This window comes from Natator depressus, chromosome 1, assembly GCF_965152275.1.
Source record: "Natator depressus isolate rNatDep1 chromosome 1, rNatDep2.hap1, whole genome shotgun sequence".
Classification (NCBI taxonomy): Eukaryota; Metazoa; Chordata; order Testudines; family Cheloniidae; genus Natator; species Natator depressus.
Genome location: NC_134234.1, coordinates 67,942,517 through 67,960,662, shown reverse-complemented (window position 1 = coordinate 67,960,662; position 18,146 = coordinate 67,942,517). Strand labels below are relative to the sequence as shown.

At 43.2% G+C, this 18,146-nt stretch overlaps 1 protein-coding gene across 1 annotated transcript in view; it reads right to left on the bottom strand.

Annotated features, from left to right (window-relative positions):
* Positions 1 to 17,254, bottom strand: part of TDRD3 (tudor domain containing 3) — a 302,953-nt gene extending 285,699 nt beyond the window's left edge. The window contains exon 1 of the mRNA XM_074961727.1: positions 17,097 to 17,254. Within this exon, the coding sequence (XP_074817828.1) occupies positions 17,097 to 17,137 (41 nt within the window). The 5' untranslated portion in view covers positions 17,138 to 17,254. The remainder of the gene's footprint in view (positions 1 to 17,096) is intronic.
* Positions 17,255 to 18,146: the final 892 nt, after the last annotated feature.

Genomic DNA, 18,146 nt, shown 5'->3' with positions numbered 1-18,146 from the left:
AATGTTGTTTGCCATGGAGAGCTAAAATAAACTGAAGAAAATAAAAAATTATGCCAGTCAGATAAACAGAAACAAGTTATGGCCTAAAAAAGACATGATCACTTTCAAGACCACTATTTTTCCATCATTTTAGTTTTCAAACGGAACACGTTTGAAATAATAAAAGGATATTTAAAAAAACAATTCAAGCAAAAACAAAAGAAAACGTCAAGAAATGGTTTTCTGGCCGGGACAAAGACATAGGAACGTGGAAACAGTGGTGCAGAGAATGGGTTTTTACTGTATGATGCACACATTATACAGCCGCGTGGTGTGGGGGGGAGGGGCTGCGGCACCAACACATTCTGCCATCTGCTCTCTCGCTCACCCTCAGTCCAAACTCCAAAACTAAACTTAAATTGTGGCTTAAGCCTCCACCCCACACCTAAATATTCTAACCCCATGTGGTAACCACTGACCCAACCCCCCAGTTAGTTACCACCTAACCCCATAGCAACTCGCTCTGACATCAACACAATCCAATACACAACACATACAAGGGACTTATTTTATCAATGGAACCCTCTCACAATTAGATAAACATGCCAGCCCACTCTTCCGATATCCTTACGAGGATAACAAGAGGAACTAGTCCACGAACTAGTCTCACGCAGCTGCACTAAAACACTGCACGACATGCATACTGGGACAGCTATGACACCTGGCACATTACACAAAAATAGTCCATGACAGCGGTTAATTTACAAAAACAGTATTTATTATTTATTCTTGAAAATACCAGCAATAAATGTCTTAACGGTACGGCGCACTTGACTGTACCAGCTTACATTGCACCATTGCTCAGCATATGAACTCTCCATGCTGAGGAAAGTCAAAGCTTCCTGGAGCTTTGAAAGGGGAGTGATGCATGCCTGCAAGGCAGTAGAGTTCAAAACAGCGAGCAAAGCAGTCACTGTGGGAATTGTGGATACTGTGGAAGGCTAGTTACATTGACACAACGAACCGCAGAGTCTACACTAACACTTTGTCGCTTTAATTTTGCAACAAAAAGCTCGTGTCAAGGTGGTTTTATTTTGTCAACAAAACAGGAGAGTTTTGCCACAAAAAGTAGCACCGAAGAGTGTACACCTCCACTGTTTTGTTGGCAAAAGCTACCTTTTGCCAACAAAACTGTAGTGTGGACAAGACCTAACTCGATTTCAGGTGCCCCTTAAAACAAATTGCATGCTCATTCACTAGCCTTAGCAATCTGTTTTTCTTTCTTTCCCTAATGATGGACATGTGTACCATGGTTGTCACTGAGACTTAAAAACAGGAATTTATAAACTTGCTCGAAATTACTTATGTTCTGGAAATGTTATGACTGGATTTCAAATTTGCAGGAAAATTAAATAATTTGTTGCCATCAGGTTTTAACAGTTAAAAATTTAAAGATGCAAAATGTTTTTAACCACTCCTTTTGTTCAAAGAAATATCATCCTAAAATACACATTTGTTTGTCTTCAGTGGATTTTTAAAAAGCTACAAGTCTAGAAAGTGGATATGATAGCATTGGCCATGAGATACAAAAATTATACTGGTCTTAGAAATGTGGCAAAGGCAGTGTAGAAATGTTACCTCTATGTTAAATGGCTTTCTAGGTGTTTATAAAATGCTGAACCTTTTAGAATAATTTATATGATATGTATTTCATAATTAGGGGACAAAAAAGCAAGTTGCCGATAGTACAACAGGCAAGTTCAACAGATAAAAATTTTGCACATTCAGTAATATTGCACAGCCACCTAACTATTCACTCACAATAGAAATATCATATTACATTATTCACCATGCCTTAGGGAATGGCTACACTTGCAGATGTAGAGAGCTGGGAGTTAAATCAGCCTTTGGAGACCGCAGCAAGGAAAACGCTGCTGTGTGTTTACACTGTCAGATTCAAGTGCACTGGCGTGGCCACATTAGCAGCTCTTGCAACGCCACAGAGAGCAGTGCATTGTGGTAGCTATCCTAGAGTACAAGTGGCTGCAACATGCTTTTCAAATGGGGGTAGGGGTGTGTGACAGGGAGCGTGTTGTGTGTATGTGGGGGGAGAGAAAGTGAGTTTTTGGGGTGCTGAGAGTGTGTCGGCATACTGTCTTGTAAATTCAAATAGCAGTAGACCCCTCCCCCGGCTTCTTTCTCTCTTACACATTCACAGCAGCAACATTCCACATTAATGCCGGCTGTCAGAAACAGAGCTTTGAAAGAGGATATCCACATTTCTACAGCCGAGTTCAAAACAATGACAAGAGTGGCCACTTGACTTCAGGCGATTATGAGACATTTCCGGAGGCCAATCACAGCACAGTAATGCAACACCTCGTTCACACTGACGCTCAGGCGTTTCAGCCGGAGCGCAGCAAGCGTTATGCTTCTTGTGGAGGTGGATTACAGGAGCGCTTCAGCTGCAGAGTCCGGGCGCTCTAAGTGCCTTGCCAGTGTAGACGGGTCAGGAGTTAGGGTGCCTGGGGCTGCTTTAATGCACTCTAACTTGCAAGTGTAGCCAAGCCCTTAGTGTGCATCAGGCTATGTAGATCAACAACCTCCGCTTGCTATGGACTACCAGACTGTAGACAAGCCCTTAGCCAGGCACTCAAGAACAGCAGTCTTTACTAGTATGAAAGTGGCTATGATAATAACTGCATTATGATGCTGAGCATGCCAAGTATGAACTTGATGCTTCCAAAAACGTGACCAGACTCAAAGCTGAATGCTCATGAAGTTAATAAAATTGCTGTGGCTTCTCTCCAAATACATATCACGTGTACTTATTAAGTATTATTACCAGACAAGAACTACATTAAATTGGGAGTTAGGGTTGAGAGTATTTATCAGTTACTTCAGGATAAAAACAATACCAGGATGTTGTAAGTATCCACCCTTTACCAAACAAATAAAAAAGGTACTACTAAGCCAAGAAATTCAGCATTACGGTTAAACTTAAAAGAAATGAAAAACCCTTTAAGATATGGAAATACACAGCTAAGACAAAACAACCAACCAACCTTATCTCCACCCCGCACTAACATCATGAAGCATACATGTAATTAGAATTATGCATATTATTATTCATAGCTCCAAATCACATGAAATACATTTTAAGGACATTAGTTTTTTCCAGTTTTCTTTATAGTGTCACCACAGGGCAGATTTGTTTGGTTTTAGGAAGTAGAAATGTAACCTAAATAGGAGGAGGACCAAAAAACAGCAGGAGGAGAAGGGGCTAGAAGAGGGAAGCCTCCCAATAAGACGACTAAGGAATACAATAGGCCAGTCACAAAATCTTTTCTAGTATTTATGTGGAGAGCCCAGCCTGCCCTTCCCAGAGCCAGGGCAAGACAGAGGTTGCTCTTTTGTCTCAGCAGCCCAGAGACAGTAGGGAGCCTCAAAATTTGCCAGGCAGTTGTTACACACAAGGTTGACATAGAAGGACAAATCCAAATCTGGAAACAGTGACAGCCAAAAGTTAACACCCCACAAGCACCAGACATAGATTAAAAACACAGTCTTTCCCCCTCCCCCACCATTTGCCACCTGTAGACTCTCTCCAAGTTTTTGGAATATGTCTCTGGCGAATCAGCACAGACCTTCAGGTAATGTGTGCACAGTAAATGTTTCAAGTCATGTATGAAATCAGTAACAGCCTTTGCTATCACAGAAAAGCAGAGATTAGTCCACCTGGTGTTATTTAATGTTTGCAGAGTGCTTTGAAAATATAAAGTGCTATATAAATGCTAAGTAGTAGTGTCCTCAAGTGATCATCTATGGAAGTATTACTCAGGTCCAAACCTGCTTAGCTATTGAATACCAGTTGAAAAGTAAGGGATTTTCAGGTTGAGTGACCATTCCCTTTTTACTTACTACGACTTCTGTGGTTCATTAATACCAGAATGAATTTGTAATACTGAGTTTGTAATGTTAGATTTAAAATATAATATATACCACTTTACAGACAAAAAGTTGAGGATAATACTGCCAAGAATAAGCGTTGAGTAGTGCTCACCCTAAGCAAGAATTCCAAAGTCTGTAGATATTTCCAAACTTAATGAACAGTGATTAAATGTTCCTCATCCCAGCCATCCATTTTCTTGAGGCTATTAAAATATATACCCACAAACAAATACAGACCTTTGATGTGTGCCACATCCAAACCTACAAAAATTCAGTAAGATACACCTAGCTGTGTTTCTCTGAAGATAGGGAAAGTAGTACACATATTCATAGTTCCCAGAACTTGTTTTGAAGAAATTTCTCTCTCAAATGAGGCAAAAGAATTCTCATTCATGATATTACAAAACACTTTTTTTTATCCGAGACTCTTCTCAATATTCCCAAATTCCATTACCCCTTCAGACTCATATTATTAGACTCACTCAAAAACTGCTGCTGTGAATAAAGTCACAAACAGATCCGTGAATAAAGTCACAAACAGATCCCTGAAAATAACCCACTTTCTTCTCCCACTCCTGCACTGGCCCCTAACATCACTGAATAAAAATTCTTAGCACTTATATAGGGTTCTTCAACTGTAAATCTCGAAGTCTTCTAAAAAGCTGGCAAGCATAATCAGATAAGGCAGTTCCATGACTTTCCTTGGGTCATACATAAAGACACAGGAGAGCTGGGTATAGACTCTAGAGTTTAGAATGGCAGTGTGAATGGGGCCCTAAACAGTGATTTAGAATTAAACATTTCAACCTTAAAACTCAACCTCTTTCTATGCTGTGATACTGCAATTTAGCATAGGGAGGGGAGAGCAGATTTTCAAAGGCACAAGAGCAGATAAGCACCCAATTACCCTTTGTACTTTTGAAAACTTCCCCCATAAACTTTATGCATTGACCCTAGCAGTAATGAAGTGTAGGCATTTATATGACAAGAGGGATCTTCTCTATGAGTTTTCTTACGGATAGTTGTATTTCAGACAACAGAACTGAAGCAAAATTGATCATTTCTAATATAAAAGTAGCATTAATGTGATATAACAGTGGTTCTCAAACTTTTAGGGCTCAGGACACATTTGTAAGCCTTGATAGCCTGTTACGACCCAGTAAATAGATATAGTGCAAAAAAGTCTCACTTAATTATTTCATAGAATCATAGAACAGGAAGGGACCTCAAGAGATCATCTAGTCCTGTCCCCTGCACTTATGTCAGGACTAAATATTATTTAGACCAGTGGTTCTCAAAGCCGGTCCGCTGCTTGTTCAGGGAAAGCCCCTGGCATGCCGGACCAGTTTGTTTACGTACCGCGTCCACAGGTTCGGCCGATCGCGGCTCCCACTGGCCGCAGTTCGCCACTCCAGGCCAATGGGGGCTGCGAGAAGGGCGGCCAGCACATCCCTCGGCCTGCACCACTTCCCGCAGCCCCCATTGGCCTAGAGCAGCGAACCGCAGCCAGTGGGAGCCGCGATCGGCCGAGCCTACGGATGCAGCAGGTAAACAAACTGGTCCAGCGCACCAGGGGCTTTCCCTGAACAAGCGGCGGACCAGCTTTGAGAACCACTGATCTAGACCATCCCTGACAGGTGTTTGTCCAACCTGCTCTTAAAAATCCCCAATGATGGAAATTCCACAACCTCCCTAAGCAATTTATTCCAGTGCCTAACCACTCTGACACTTAGGAAGCTCTTGCTACTGTTCAACCTAAACCTCTCTTGCTACAATCTAAGCCCATTACTTCTTGTCCTATCCTCAGAGGTTAAGAAGAAAAAATTTTCTCCCTGCTCCTTGTAACAACCTTTTATGTACTAGAAAACTGTTATGTACCCTCTCAATCTTCTCTTCTCCAGACTAAACAAACCTAATTTTTTCCATCTTCCCTATAGGTCCTGTTTTCTAGACCTTTAATCATTTTTGTTGCTTTTCTCTGGACTTTCTCCAATTTGTCCACATCTTTCCTGAAATGTGGCACCCAGAACTGGACACCATACTCCAGCTGAGGCCTAATCAGCGCAGAGTAGAGTGGAAGAATTACTTCTCGTGTCCTGCTTACAGTACTCCTGCTAATACATCCCAGAATGATGTTTGCTTTTTTTGCAACAGCGTTACACTGTTGACTAATATTTAGCTTTTGATCCACTATGACCCCCAAATCCCTTTCTGCAGTCATTTCCCATTTTGTATGCGGGCAACTGATTGTTCCTTCCTAAGTGGAGTACTTTGCATTTGTCCTTATTGAATTTCATCCTATTTATGTCAGATCATGTCTCCAGTTTGTCCAGATCATTTTGAATTTTAATCCTATCCTCCAAAGCCCTTGCAACTCCTCCCAGCTTGGTACGGTTCGCAAACTTTATAAGCGTACTCTCTATGCCATTATCTAAATCACTGATGAAGATATTGAACAGAACTGGACCCAGAACCGATCCCTGCAGGATCCCACTCATTATGCCCTTCCAGCATGACTGTGAACCACTGATAATTACTCTCTGGGAACGATTTTCCAACCACTTATGCACCCAGCTTATAGTAGCTCCATCTAGGTTGTATTTCTCTAGTTTGTTTATGAGCAGGTCACGAGAGACAGTATCAAAAGCCTTACTACAGTCAAGATATACCATATCTACTGCTTCCCTCCCATCCACAAGGCTTGTTACCCTGTCAAAGAAAGCTCTCAAGTTGGTTTGACATGATTTGTTTCTTGACAAACCCATGCTGACTGTTATTTATCACCTTATTATCTTCTAAGTGTTTGAAAACTGATTGCTTAATTATTTGCTCCATTATCTTTCCAGGCACAGAAGTTAAGCTGACTGGTCTGTAATTCCCCAGGTTGTCCTCATTTCTCTTTTTATAGACGGGCACTATATTTGCCCTTTTCCAGTATTCTGGGATGTTTCCCACCTTCCATGACTTTTCAAAGGAATTGCTAATAGCTCGGATATCTCCTCAGTCAGCTCCTTGAGTATTCTAGGATGCATTTCATCAGGCCCTGGTGATTTAAAGACATCTAACTTGTCTAAGTAATTTTTGATTTGTTCTTTCCCTACGTTAGACTCTGATCATACCTCATTTTCACTGACATTCACTGTGGTAGACATTCAATCGCCATCAACCTTCTTGGTGAAAACCAAAACAAAGAAGTCATTAAGCACCTCTGCCATTTCCACATTTTCTGTTATTGTCTTTCCCCTCTCATTGAGTAATGGGCCTATCCCGTCCTTGGTCATCTCCTTGCTTCTAATGTATTTGTAGAATGTTTTATTGCAGGGGTCAGCAACCTTTCAGAAGTGGTGTGCTGAGTCTTCATTTATTCACTTTAATGTAAGGTTTTGCGTGTCAGTAATACATTTTAACGTTTTTTAGAAGGTCTCTCTCTATAAGTCTACATATTATATAATTAAACTATTGTCGTATGTAAAGTAAACAAGGTTTTCTAAATGTTTAAGAAGCTTCATTTAAAATTAAATTAAAATGCTGATCTTACACCGCCAGCCCGCTCAGCCCGCTGCCAGTCTGGGGTTCCATTCACCTAGGCCAGCAGCAGGCTGAGCGGGGCCTGCGGCCGGGACCCCGGCTGGCAAGGGCCGGCAGCCAGAACCCCAGACTGGCAATGGGCTGAGTGGCTCAGCGCACTGCCTCTCAGCCCACTGCCGGTCTGGGGTTCCATCCGCTGGCTCCTGCCAGCCAGGGTCCCGGCTGCCGGCCCCTCTCAGCCCACTGCCAGTCTGGGATCCCGGCCCTGCCCACATAGAGTGGGTACCTACCTTCTCCCTGGTTCTAGCCCATTCTCTTCCTCTCTCTCTGCACTGAGCTGAGGGTGGGAGTGCACGGAGCACAGGGTTGGGGGTGAAGGAGCAGGCTGGGCGTTAGGGTGCAGGGTCTGGCTAGGAGCTAGAATGAGGGAGGGGGTTCAGGGTTGGGGCAGGAGGTTTGGGTGTGGAGTGCTTACCTGGGCAGCTCCCATTTGGTGCGAGGGGTGCAGGTGGGAATGTGGGAGGAAGGGGTGCAGAAGCTCCCATTTGGTGCTCGGGGGGTGCAAGATTCAGGGCATGGGGTCGTAGGGGGGTGCAGGAGTCAGGGCTGGAGGCTGGGGTGTGTGGGGGGGTGGGTGTAGGGGTCAGGGAATAGGGCTGGGGGTGTGGGCTAGGGTCGTGGGGGTGCTCCCAGCCCCCTGCCCAGAGCGGCTCATGACAGGGGGCTGGAGGGGATATGCCCTAATTCCACCCCCTTCCCCAAGGCCACCTCTTCTCCACCTCCTCCCAGGAGCAGCGAGCGCGCTGCGGCTCCGCTTCTCCCCTTCCTGCACAAGGGCCATCAGCTGATCACTGCCATTAAAAATCAGCTTGGCACGCAAGCCATAGGTTGCCAACCCGTTTTATTGTTTCCTTTTATGTCCTAGCTAGTTTGATCTTGTTTCGTGCCTTGGCTTTTCTAATTTTGTCCCTACGTACTTGTGTTATTTGTTTATATTAATCCTTTGTAATTTGACCGGAGTTTCCACTTTTTGTAGGACTCTTTTTTGAGTTTTACATCATTGAAGATCTCCTGGTTAAGCCAGGGTGGTCTCTTGCCATATTTCCTATCTTTCCTACGCAGTGGGATAGTTTGCTCTGGTGCCCTTAATAATGTCTCTTTGAAAAACTGCCAACTGTCTTTCTTACCCACAACATACAATACACACATTAACAGAAAAAGTACATCGTACATAACACAGTGGCATTCCCAGCCCCACAGGGCTGGCTGGGCTCGGCTCCCCACTCCAGGCATCAAGACCTTGGGAGTCACAGCATCGCTCAGGTTCGGTCCAGCCATGCCACATTTGTGCCAGGTCGCAACATTACTCACACATGAGGTTGCAGAGCCAATCACTCAAATTTGGCCTGGCTGGCTACCCATCATTAGAACAGAGGGTGGCTGGGCCAAACCTGAACACTGTTGCAATCCCATGCACCACGTAGGAACGCCTGGAGTGGGGAACAGAGTCTAATCAATCCCACAAGACCAGAGTCTCAGGAGACACTGCTGTGGGGCGGGCTCTACAACCCCTCCCCTGAGCCCTCCCATCCACACCCGATTCCACTCCCCTCCCTCCCCCAACCTACACCTCCCATGCAACTCTCTGATACATTCTGGTGACTCAGTTTTGGGTCATGACCTTGCTACAGCACAGAAGCTTCATCTACCATTTTATCAAGCCATTAACATGTGATAAACTGAAAATCTAATGGTTAAAATTAACATTTTCTCTGCTCTTTAAAGGAATTAACTCCAAGAGCAGTTTGTTCCACCAAGGAAATAGCCCATATGCAATAAATGTTGAACCAATACTACACAAGTAAATTCTTGATTAAAAGACTGGTAGAGAGAAGAAAAGCCTTCTAACCTTAATTATTCGTTTCAACTTTCTTACAATTTGATCTGCAAGCACTTTGCTAAATGGACTGAAAGGTTTTCCAAATTTTCTGTAGCTTCCAGAAGTACTTGCATCCTTCACTGAAATTATATTTTGTAACATGTTACAGCACTATTTCAATGAATCATGACATATCTTCCCATCATCATCTATGGACACCATTGGTCAGTAAGACTACTCACATGTAGTCATTTGCAGGATTGGGGAATACTCTGTAGCTTATGTTGCAGGTATGATTCCCTTTTGTACTTTTCATACAAGTGACCTTCTTTAACTGTTTAGCATACACACATAGTATACACTCCCAGAAGTTGCTACAAACGCATGTAAGGCTATAGGAAAATGACAAATTGGATTATTTGAGAAGCAGTATGGGAACATGTAATTATCCATATACATAACAAATGCATAAAGAGGTACATTTTTCCTTGACCTTAAAGCTACACATGTGAAGCACTTTGTAACACTGTGTACTGCTGCTCTGTGTATCTCAAACAAAAGAGGCTACAAAACACTCCTATGAAAATTACGGGTCTTAACTATTATAATACATACCACGGAGAAAAATATCTACAAACCAAATTTACATCAGGGAAGATATTGAACCATTATGATAAATCAATGTAAGTACAGCAAAAGTAGTGCAAACATAAAAAAAATTACCAATACTACACATGTACCTATTATTGTAGAATGTTTTTAAATGTTATAGGATAGTATACACTCCTGTAATTAAAGATTATAATGCACACAAATGGGGAGAATTAAGGCAGACCATGCAAGATTGGAATTTCATGATTTTGAGTACCTTACTGGATGAAGTGATCTGTAGCTCACGAAAGCTTATGCTCAAATAAATCTGTTAGTCTCTAAGGTGCCACAAGTACTCCTTTTCTTTTTGCGAATACAGACTAACACAGCTGCTACTCTGAAACCTTTCAACAATCTGTTCACATACGATTTGGGTGGAAGGAGGTTGTTTTTATTTTCTTTTAATTGAAATAGCTATAATCCAGCATTATTTTACGGTTTTAGCCATGATGTGTGTGCAACAACTAACATCAGAACAGAGTTACAAAAGTGATTTTACGATACACCATAATGTGTAAATAGTACATGGCCACCTGATAGATTCTTACATTACATGTTTTTCAAGTGCTATATTTTAGTGATATATCCTGAAAAACAGCTATATTATAAAATATCAAAATTGGAGCTTCCAGTATTGAAAAAGTATTTCAGTTCTCATAAAAGTATTTTACTACAGTAGACTATTTACTACTACATCAGAACAATATATCTGTTAAATAGATGTATTTTAAGTGACTAAGTAATATTTTAGGATTACACTTTAAAGAATGGAATTTCAGCATTGATTCCCATACTTTATAACAGGAGTCAGACCTACAATTACTTTATAAATATAGATTTAGTGATGGACATTTTAATCAGCACCCAAGCACAGCTGTTCCTGTGAGAAAAAAATCAGAACTTGCCAACAGTTAACATATAGTGAGTGGTGTCTCATGTTCCTGGTTTATCCCTATACTTACAAATAGATGACCTTAGTATTAACTATTGGCAAACAGTGCTTTCTATTAAAGGGGATCCTGGTAGCAAGCCCTATATTTAGGTTGCCTAACACTTTTCATTAAAAAATGATACTTGCAACTTTTTTTTTTTTTAGGTTCAACACATCTACTATCATAGAGAGCCACTGAAATCTGGCAGTGGGGAAGCCCCGGGGTTAGAGAGGTGCATTTCCTTTGTCCCATGAAATTATGTTAAAGTTTTGCTGATACACAACTGTTGAAAATTACCTTATCCCTCCACTTAGTTGCATTCCTCAGGAAAATTCTGGGAGCATGCCAAAACATTAAAGTGAAAACAAACATTCTAAGGCTGGGCCTATGCAAAAGCAGCAGCAGCTGCTACACTAGGAACCATCCTGAAGCTGTCTGAGCAACTGCAGCAGACATCTGTGGGAGAGAACCAGGCCAGGCTTCCGTCAGCAGCAACGATCCAGACTCAGCACATAACCTCAGAGACCCAACTCCACGAGCAATATGGTACAAAACCTCCCCCAGCTTGGCGGGAGGGCAGGGTCGGTGAAAGAGTCAAGGTGTGCCAGGCTCCGCGACAACCTTCTGGATCCAGCACCTGTCCTCAGTGGTTCAATCACCACCCTAGGATAACAGTCTTCTCCTACTGCCAGCTAAAACAGTTAGTTCTGTAACTCGTGTGGCAACAGGATTATGTGCTGCAACACTAAAGGAACAGGGTTCAAACTCTGCTGACAGAAGTATGATGAAGGAGGTGTCACAGCTACATAGTATTAAATATTTTTACTTTTTTCCTTTAAAAAAACCCTAGAAAATTACAAACGTTAAAAAAAAAAACTTCTTCCTTTAAACAAAACAACAAAATGACATACAAAAAGACTTTAACGTAAAGTTATGTAGGTTACAAATGATATAAAGACACACTGAAGTCCATACTTGAAAGCACGTCAGTTTGATCCCAGCAACTAGGAAGCAACAGTCCACAGCAAAGCAAGGTGGTGGCAGATTTGTCAATAACTGCTTTAAAGTGAGGCACATTAAGACCTTGTCTACGCTGCCACTTTACAGCGCTGCAACTTTCTCGCTAGTGTAAAAAAAACACCCCTGAGCGCTTCAAGTTTCAGCGCTGTAACATGGCAGTGTAGACAGTGCTACAGTGCTAGTAGCCGCCCTCTCAGCGCTGGTAGCTACACCCCTCATAGAGGTGGTTTTTTTATAGCACTGGGAGAGCTCTGTACAAAGCCGCGACTACACAGCCACGTTAAAGCCTGCACCCCACACCCCGCATCCTCGGCCCCACCCCAGAGCCCGCATGCCCCACCGGAGTCCTCAACCGTACCCCCCCCCCCGCACCCCAACCCTCTGCCCTAGACCTGACCCCCTTCCCACACTCCAAACCCCTCAGCCCCACCCCCACCACATGAATTTTGTTATGTGCACCAATATGGAGGTAATGTGTCAAACGAACACATTTTGTTATGGGCACATAACAAAATTCGTTCCGCCTATGCATGGGAAAAATTAGAGGAAACACTGGTCTGACCTCACATATATCTGTTCATCTATAGTTTTTGCTGAATCTCATACATCAATGTGAGACGCCATCATCATTTTTTCGCTTAAAAAGCCAACACCCAAAAATTAAGCAATGTCAGATTTAAAGATTCCCATGCTACTTTTTATCTGCCACTTTGTGTGTATGCGTTAGGATAGAAAAAAAAACTGTTGTGTAATTTAGGATCATCACATACACATCTTCCACAAGACCCTAGCTTCATTCAGAGCACAGGTTGGACACACAAGAAGGCTGAATTAAAAATCAATGGCACACCCACTCCCACATTTTTACCAAATGAGAAACAGAAAATGGGACACTCTTGGAAACAGAGAGAAAAGAAGAATTGTTTAGAATTCAGTTCGTTTTTTGTGGGCACCATAAAATAAGTAAATCATAAAGAAGTTAAGGCATTCCCAAATCCAAGATTCCAAATGACAAATTTTTTCTGTTGTATTAAATTTTAAGATTCGTTTCTATATAACACACACACAAACAAAATGCTATGCAGAATTTGTCAGATTTTATCTACCATCGCTGCCAGTACTAGTTATGACACAGCCCTATACTACCTGAAGTTCCTACTGGACTCCCAAAGGGAAAAAATTCCAAACTGACCAAAGAAGCATAAGAAAATACAACTACACTAACATCAATGGGGGCTGAATCTCTAAATTTTCCAAATGAGGTGAAGAAATACATCTGCTGTAATTACTGATCACTATTACCAAAGTTACACTTGACAGCAAATAAATATAATGTTCACAGAATTTAATAAAATACATTTTGTAATACCAACACAAATATACAAGACAAATCTCTAACATTTCCAGTTGGATGTACCATAGATATTTCTTTTCTATCTTAAGTTTTATTTACTCGGAATCAGATAATATATCTGCAATATCCCTTTGTGCTTATAAAAGTATTTAAGTTCTTGCATTAGGTGGTGTGTAAGATGGAGTCAAGTGGAAATTTCAAACTACACTCTTTAATGGACACATTTATCTAGAAAAAAGGTTAAGATATCCCTACATTAAAAAAAACCCAAGTGCAGTTCTACTCTGCAAAATGACTGTGTAATGTCACCACCTCCTTACTCAACAGACCAGCTCCATAAATATATTTAGAGTTATATCTGCTTACGTCAGCACCAACAATTAGTTTTTACTACTCTCAATTCTTGTTACTGTAGCAGAACCAGTAAGGATTTGGGAAAGCAAGCTGGAGCACAGGGTGCCTCATACAACAACAGATATGTTAATTAAATTGCAGTTGCAAAAGACAATGGTGTTTCACATATGTAAAGAAGAGCACATCTGGTGTAAATAAGCACAGAATTTGGCTTATAAAGTCTTTTAACCTTGTCTCTGAAGTAGGAAAGGTTCCCACTTCTCGCAAGAGGTGCCAGCAACAGTTGCAACTTAGCTGGTGCTGATCATGTTTTAAACTACTAACGTAGACCAGAAACACACCAAGTTAAGTACCAGTTCTGAAGACTTGTTTAAAATCTGCTTGAAGCTCTGCTGCTGCTATCAAAGGGTGGAGGAGTCAAGGAAAAAATCACCCCCCACAGAACAACAACAGTAGAACATCTTGAATACAGATGCAGAAAAAACAAATTAAGTAGTTGGGTGTTTATTTAATGATATTTCTGTTGTTCATTCTCTTCTTTCCAATCCTTCTCCCCTTCCTCCTCCTCCTCCCCACCATGTACATCCACTTCTTTCCTATATGATGCCCCCCCTCACCCCAATAAGACTAGGCCACAACATGCCGCTAGTGACTGAGCAGTGCCTGGCAGTCAGCCCACTACCCACCACTGGCTCACCTCCTGCAACATCATGAGGGCACAAATCAAATGCTTAAGCACATCAGCCACTCCCCAATGCTGTAGCTTGCCAAGGTCCAGGGCACACACTGCAGAAACTGTGTGAACCATTTCAGTTATTTAATATAAGCTAGCCACTAAAATGTTTGGAAATTTTTTTATTTGTAGTACAAATATCAACAAGCCATCTTCTTAACACTACAATCATTTGACTGTCAAAATAGAAAAGTGGCAGCAGCCTAAAAATTTCAATTTGTGTGTTAAGACTAATATTTTAAATTCACAGATTCCAAGCCAAGGAGGAACCATTGTGGTCAGCTAGTCTGATCCCCTGTGTAACACAGGCCACAGAAATTCCCCCAAAATAATTCCTAGAGCATATCTTTTAGAAAAAAATCCAATTTTGACTTTCAAAATGGCCAGTGATAGAGAATCGACCACAACATTTTGTAAATTATTCCAATAGTTAATTACTTTCACTGTTAAAAATGTACACCCTATTTCTAGTCTGAATTTGTCTAGCTTCAATGTCCAGCCATTGGATCATGTTATATCTTTCTCTGCTGGATTGTAGAGCCCATTATTAAATATTTGTTCCCCATGTAGGTTCTTACAGACTGTAATCAAGTCATCCCTTAACTTTCTCTTTGTTGAACTAAATAGACAGAGCTCCAGTCTTTCACCGTAAGGCATGTTTTTTAATCCTCTAATTATTCTCACTGCTCTTTTCTTAACTAACTTCAATTTTTCCATATCCTTCTTGACTTGTGGACCCCAGAACTGGACATTCCAATATTCAAGCAGCAGTTGCACTAGTACCAAATACAGAAGCAAATAACCTCTCTACTCCGATAAAACTATATCTATATACTGCATAATAAGAAACCAGAAACAAACAAAAAACAAAAAAATTAAGTAAAGTATAAACTACTTGCCTGAAAAGTTGGTTAATTTCAACTTATAATTGCTGATACAGTTCCTTCAATACAGTTATTAAAATTAAGTTACCTTTAGTGCCTAACCTCTAGTGGCCAAGAGTCATGACCCTGTGTACTGAAGTCTGCACACTAGAATAGCGTTAAAAGAATATAAATTTCTGAAATTAGCACCTTTACTCCTTAGCCAAGCATCTGCAGAGAAGCAGACCAAGCAAGACACCTCAGCTTCTCAGTTTGATCAATGATTCCATAAAAGAACAGCAGGTTATTTCAAAGGCAATACAAGTTTGTAGGAGCAGAAAGTTCACAGATCAGCAGATTTATAGTCTTCCCATAGATTATTTTCTCCAGAAACTGAACTTTGAATTAAAATTTGAAGAACCAGCATAGGTGTTACAGTATATAAGCTCCAGCAATTAAAAAGTGACCTTTGCTGTGATCCTTTTAAAGTGGCAGCAATAAATTTAGGTACTCTAAGGCCTCAATCCAACAAAACACCGGAAGGAAGGAGGTACATGCTATATTTTAAGCATGTGGGATTTTAAGCAAGTATTCCAAGCAACTCAATGAGCCTACTCACATGCTTGACGTTTATGCATGTACTACAGTAATTTTCCAAACTAGGCCTAAATTACTAATTTTTACAATGAGCAGATATTTCAAGGTGTGCTCATTTTTACAAAAGTGTTGTAAAATAGTCAAGAAAAAGTCTGAACTAGTAAATAAATAATACTAACCCATACCCTGGTGAGTATGTGTATGCTTTGTATTGAAAAAAGTGGTGAGTCTGGTAAGTGTTGCTTTTTGAGAGAAGTAATATGTCTAATGGTTAGCACAAACTGGAGAGAGTCACAATTCCTGGGTTCTAGTCCTAAGTCTGCCCTCACTATAGCTTTGTCTACACTAGCCCCCCTTTTTAAAGAAAGAGTTTCCTACCCACGCAGCACAACCAGTAGTAGTATTAGTGGTCCAGAAAGGCGCGTGCCTACAGTGTTTTAACTACATCTCAACTAAATTTATTTGCAGCATATCTACATGACATTTCAGTAAAACCTACCATTGGTGGTTAAGAACCCTGTCTAAATCAGCATTCCCACTGTTGTTACCATGGAGTTGCACCCAAACATCATTGTTAGCAATGAGGGAAAACTGTTCAGAGAAAGATTGGAGTAGACTACACAAGGCCTATGAATTTAGATAAGACAATTTCTTGGTGCATTAAGCTTTACTTTTTGATCATTTCTGTAACATTAGCTCAATAATACCAACTCTGAGGGATGCTGGGAAACTTACTTCATTAACTAGTGTTAATCTTACTTTCTGTTTCATTTATGGGAGATGATGAAGGGAACCCACTGCCCAGGTGCATAAAATAACTAAAAAAGCCACACCATGCCTCTGCAAGTAGAAGCAACTACAGCCCACTTACCCATGTAACAAGTAGGAAACATGCAGGACAAGATCAACCCTTCACTGTATAAACTGGGAAAACTGAGAAAAAGAATACCAGGTCTGGTCCCTGGATCTTCTGCTCAGGGACTGTGCCTAACACATCCCCTCTGAGTGACCCAGAAAAGGTCAAATCAATAGCTACCATTCAAATGCGAAAGCTACCCATCTTCCCCCACCCCGATCACTTCCTGCTCCTCTCACAAGGCGGGGGGAGGCACCTACTGTCAGGGTAGAAAGGGGCAGGAACCAGAGAGGCCTAGAGCAGCAGCAGCCGTTTCCCAGCCCAGCCCCGAGCCTCCAGGCAGGCCCCGAGTCCCACCATCGGCCCCACGGAGCCGCACAGCGGACAGGCCCCACTTACCAGCCGGACTCCGAGAGCGCGGAGCTCGTCCCGCCAGCCATGGTGGCTCCGGCCGTCGCCGCCTCCGTGGCCCTCGGCTGCTGCTGCTGCTTCCCACAAACTTGCCGCGGCGCTGGGCGGCCGGCTGGGCCCGTACCCGGCTGGGGTGGCGGCAGCGGCAGCGGCGGGGGAGGAGCCGCGTGGCCCGGCCCGCCCCTCTCGGCTGAGGGCCGCGCCCCCGCCGGCTCTCGGCGCAGCTCGCCGGCTCCAGGCGACGGCGGCCCCGGCGCAGACCCCGCCGCTCGCAAGCGGACAAAGCAGCCGGGCCGGGGGAGGCTCCGGCCGTCCCGCTACTGAGGAGGCGCGAGCCCGGCGCCCCCTGCCAGCGCCAGCGAGGCCGCCGGCGCCGCCATCACGGGGACGGGCAGAAGAGGCGGCGCCGCGGCCGCGCCAGGGCCTGGGCTACCGGCGGGCTCGGCGAGGCTGGGCCAGGTTCGCGGGCGGGGGGTGACCTGACTGTCCGGCTCCCGCCGGTGCTTGCGGATGTTGGCAGCGGAGCCCACGGACGGCGTGGCTCGGCCACATGGGCCAAGGGGAGAGGGGAGGTTATTGTCACACACCCACCCCGGGCAGGGCGGGAATGAAGTGGATGCCCTTGATGGCAGAAGGCCGTTTGTACGAGAGCTCGCCCGCTCAGGCGGCCCAGGTCTGAGCTCTTGCAGGGGGAGGGAGGGGGGGCCCCCAAACCTCTGTGTGTAAATAAAATAATCGGGGAGGTAGCGTGGCCCCAAAGGTCTTATCAGGCCAGGGCTGTAACGCCAGCTCCCAGCACTTAGATATGGTGCAAACTGCTGCCCATGGGAGGCTAACTGGAGAAGGCGGCCTTTCAGCAATGCCGGGCGAAGGTGACCATCTTTCCCAAAGGGAAAAACAGGACCCTGGGTGAGGCTAGCCTGAGCTCCACGCCAGCCTCCCACGCAGGGCTGGCCTGATGAGCCTCGAGCCCTCCGTCGCATCCCTGATCCCAGTCTTTTTAATCTCTCCTCCGGAAGCTGCTCTATACCCTTCATC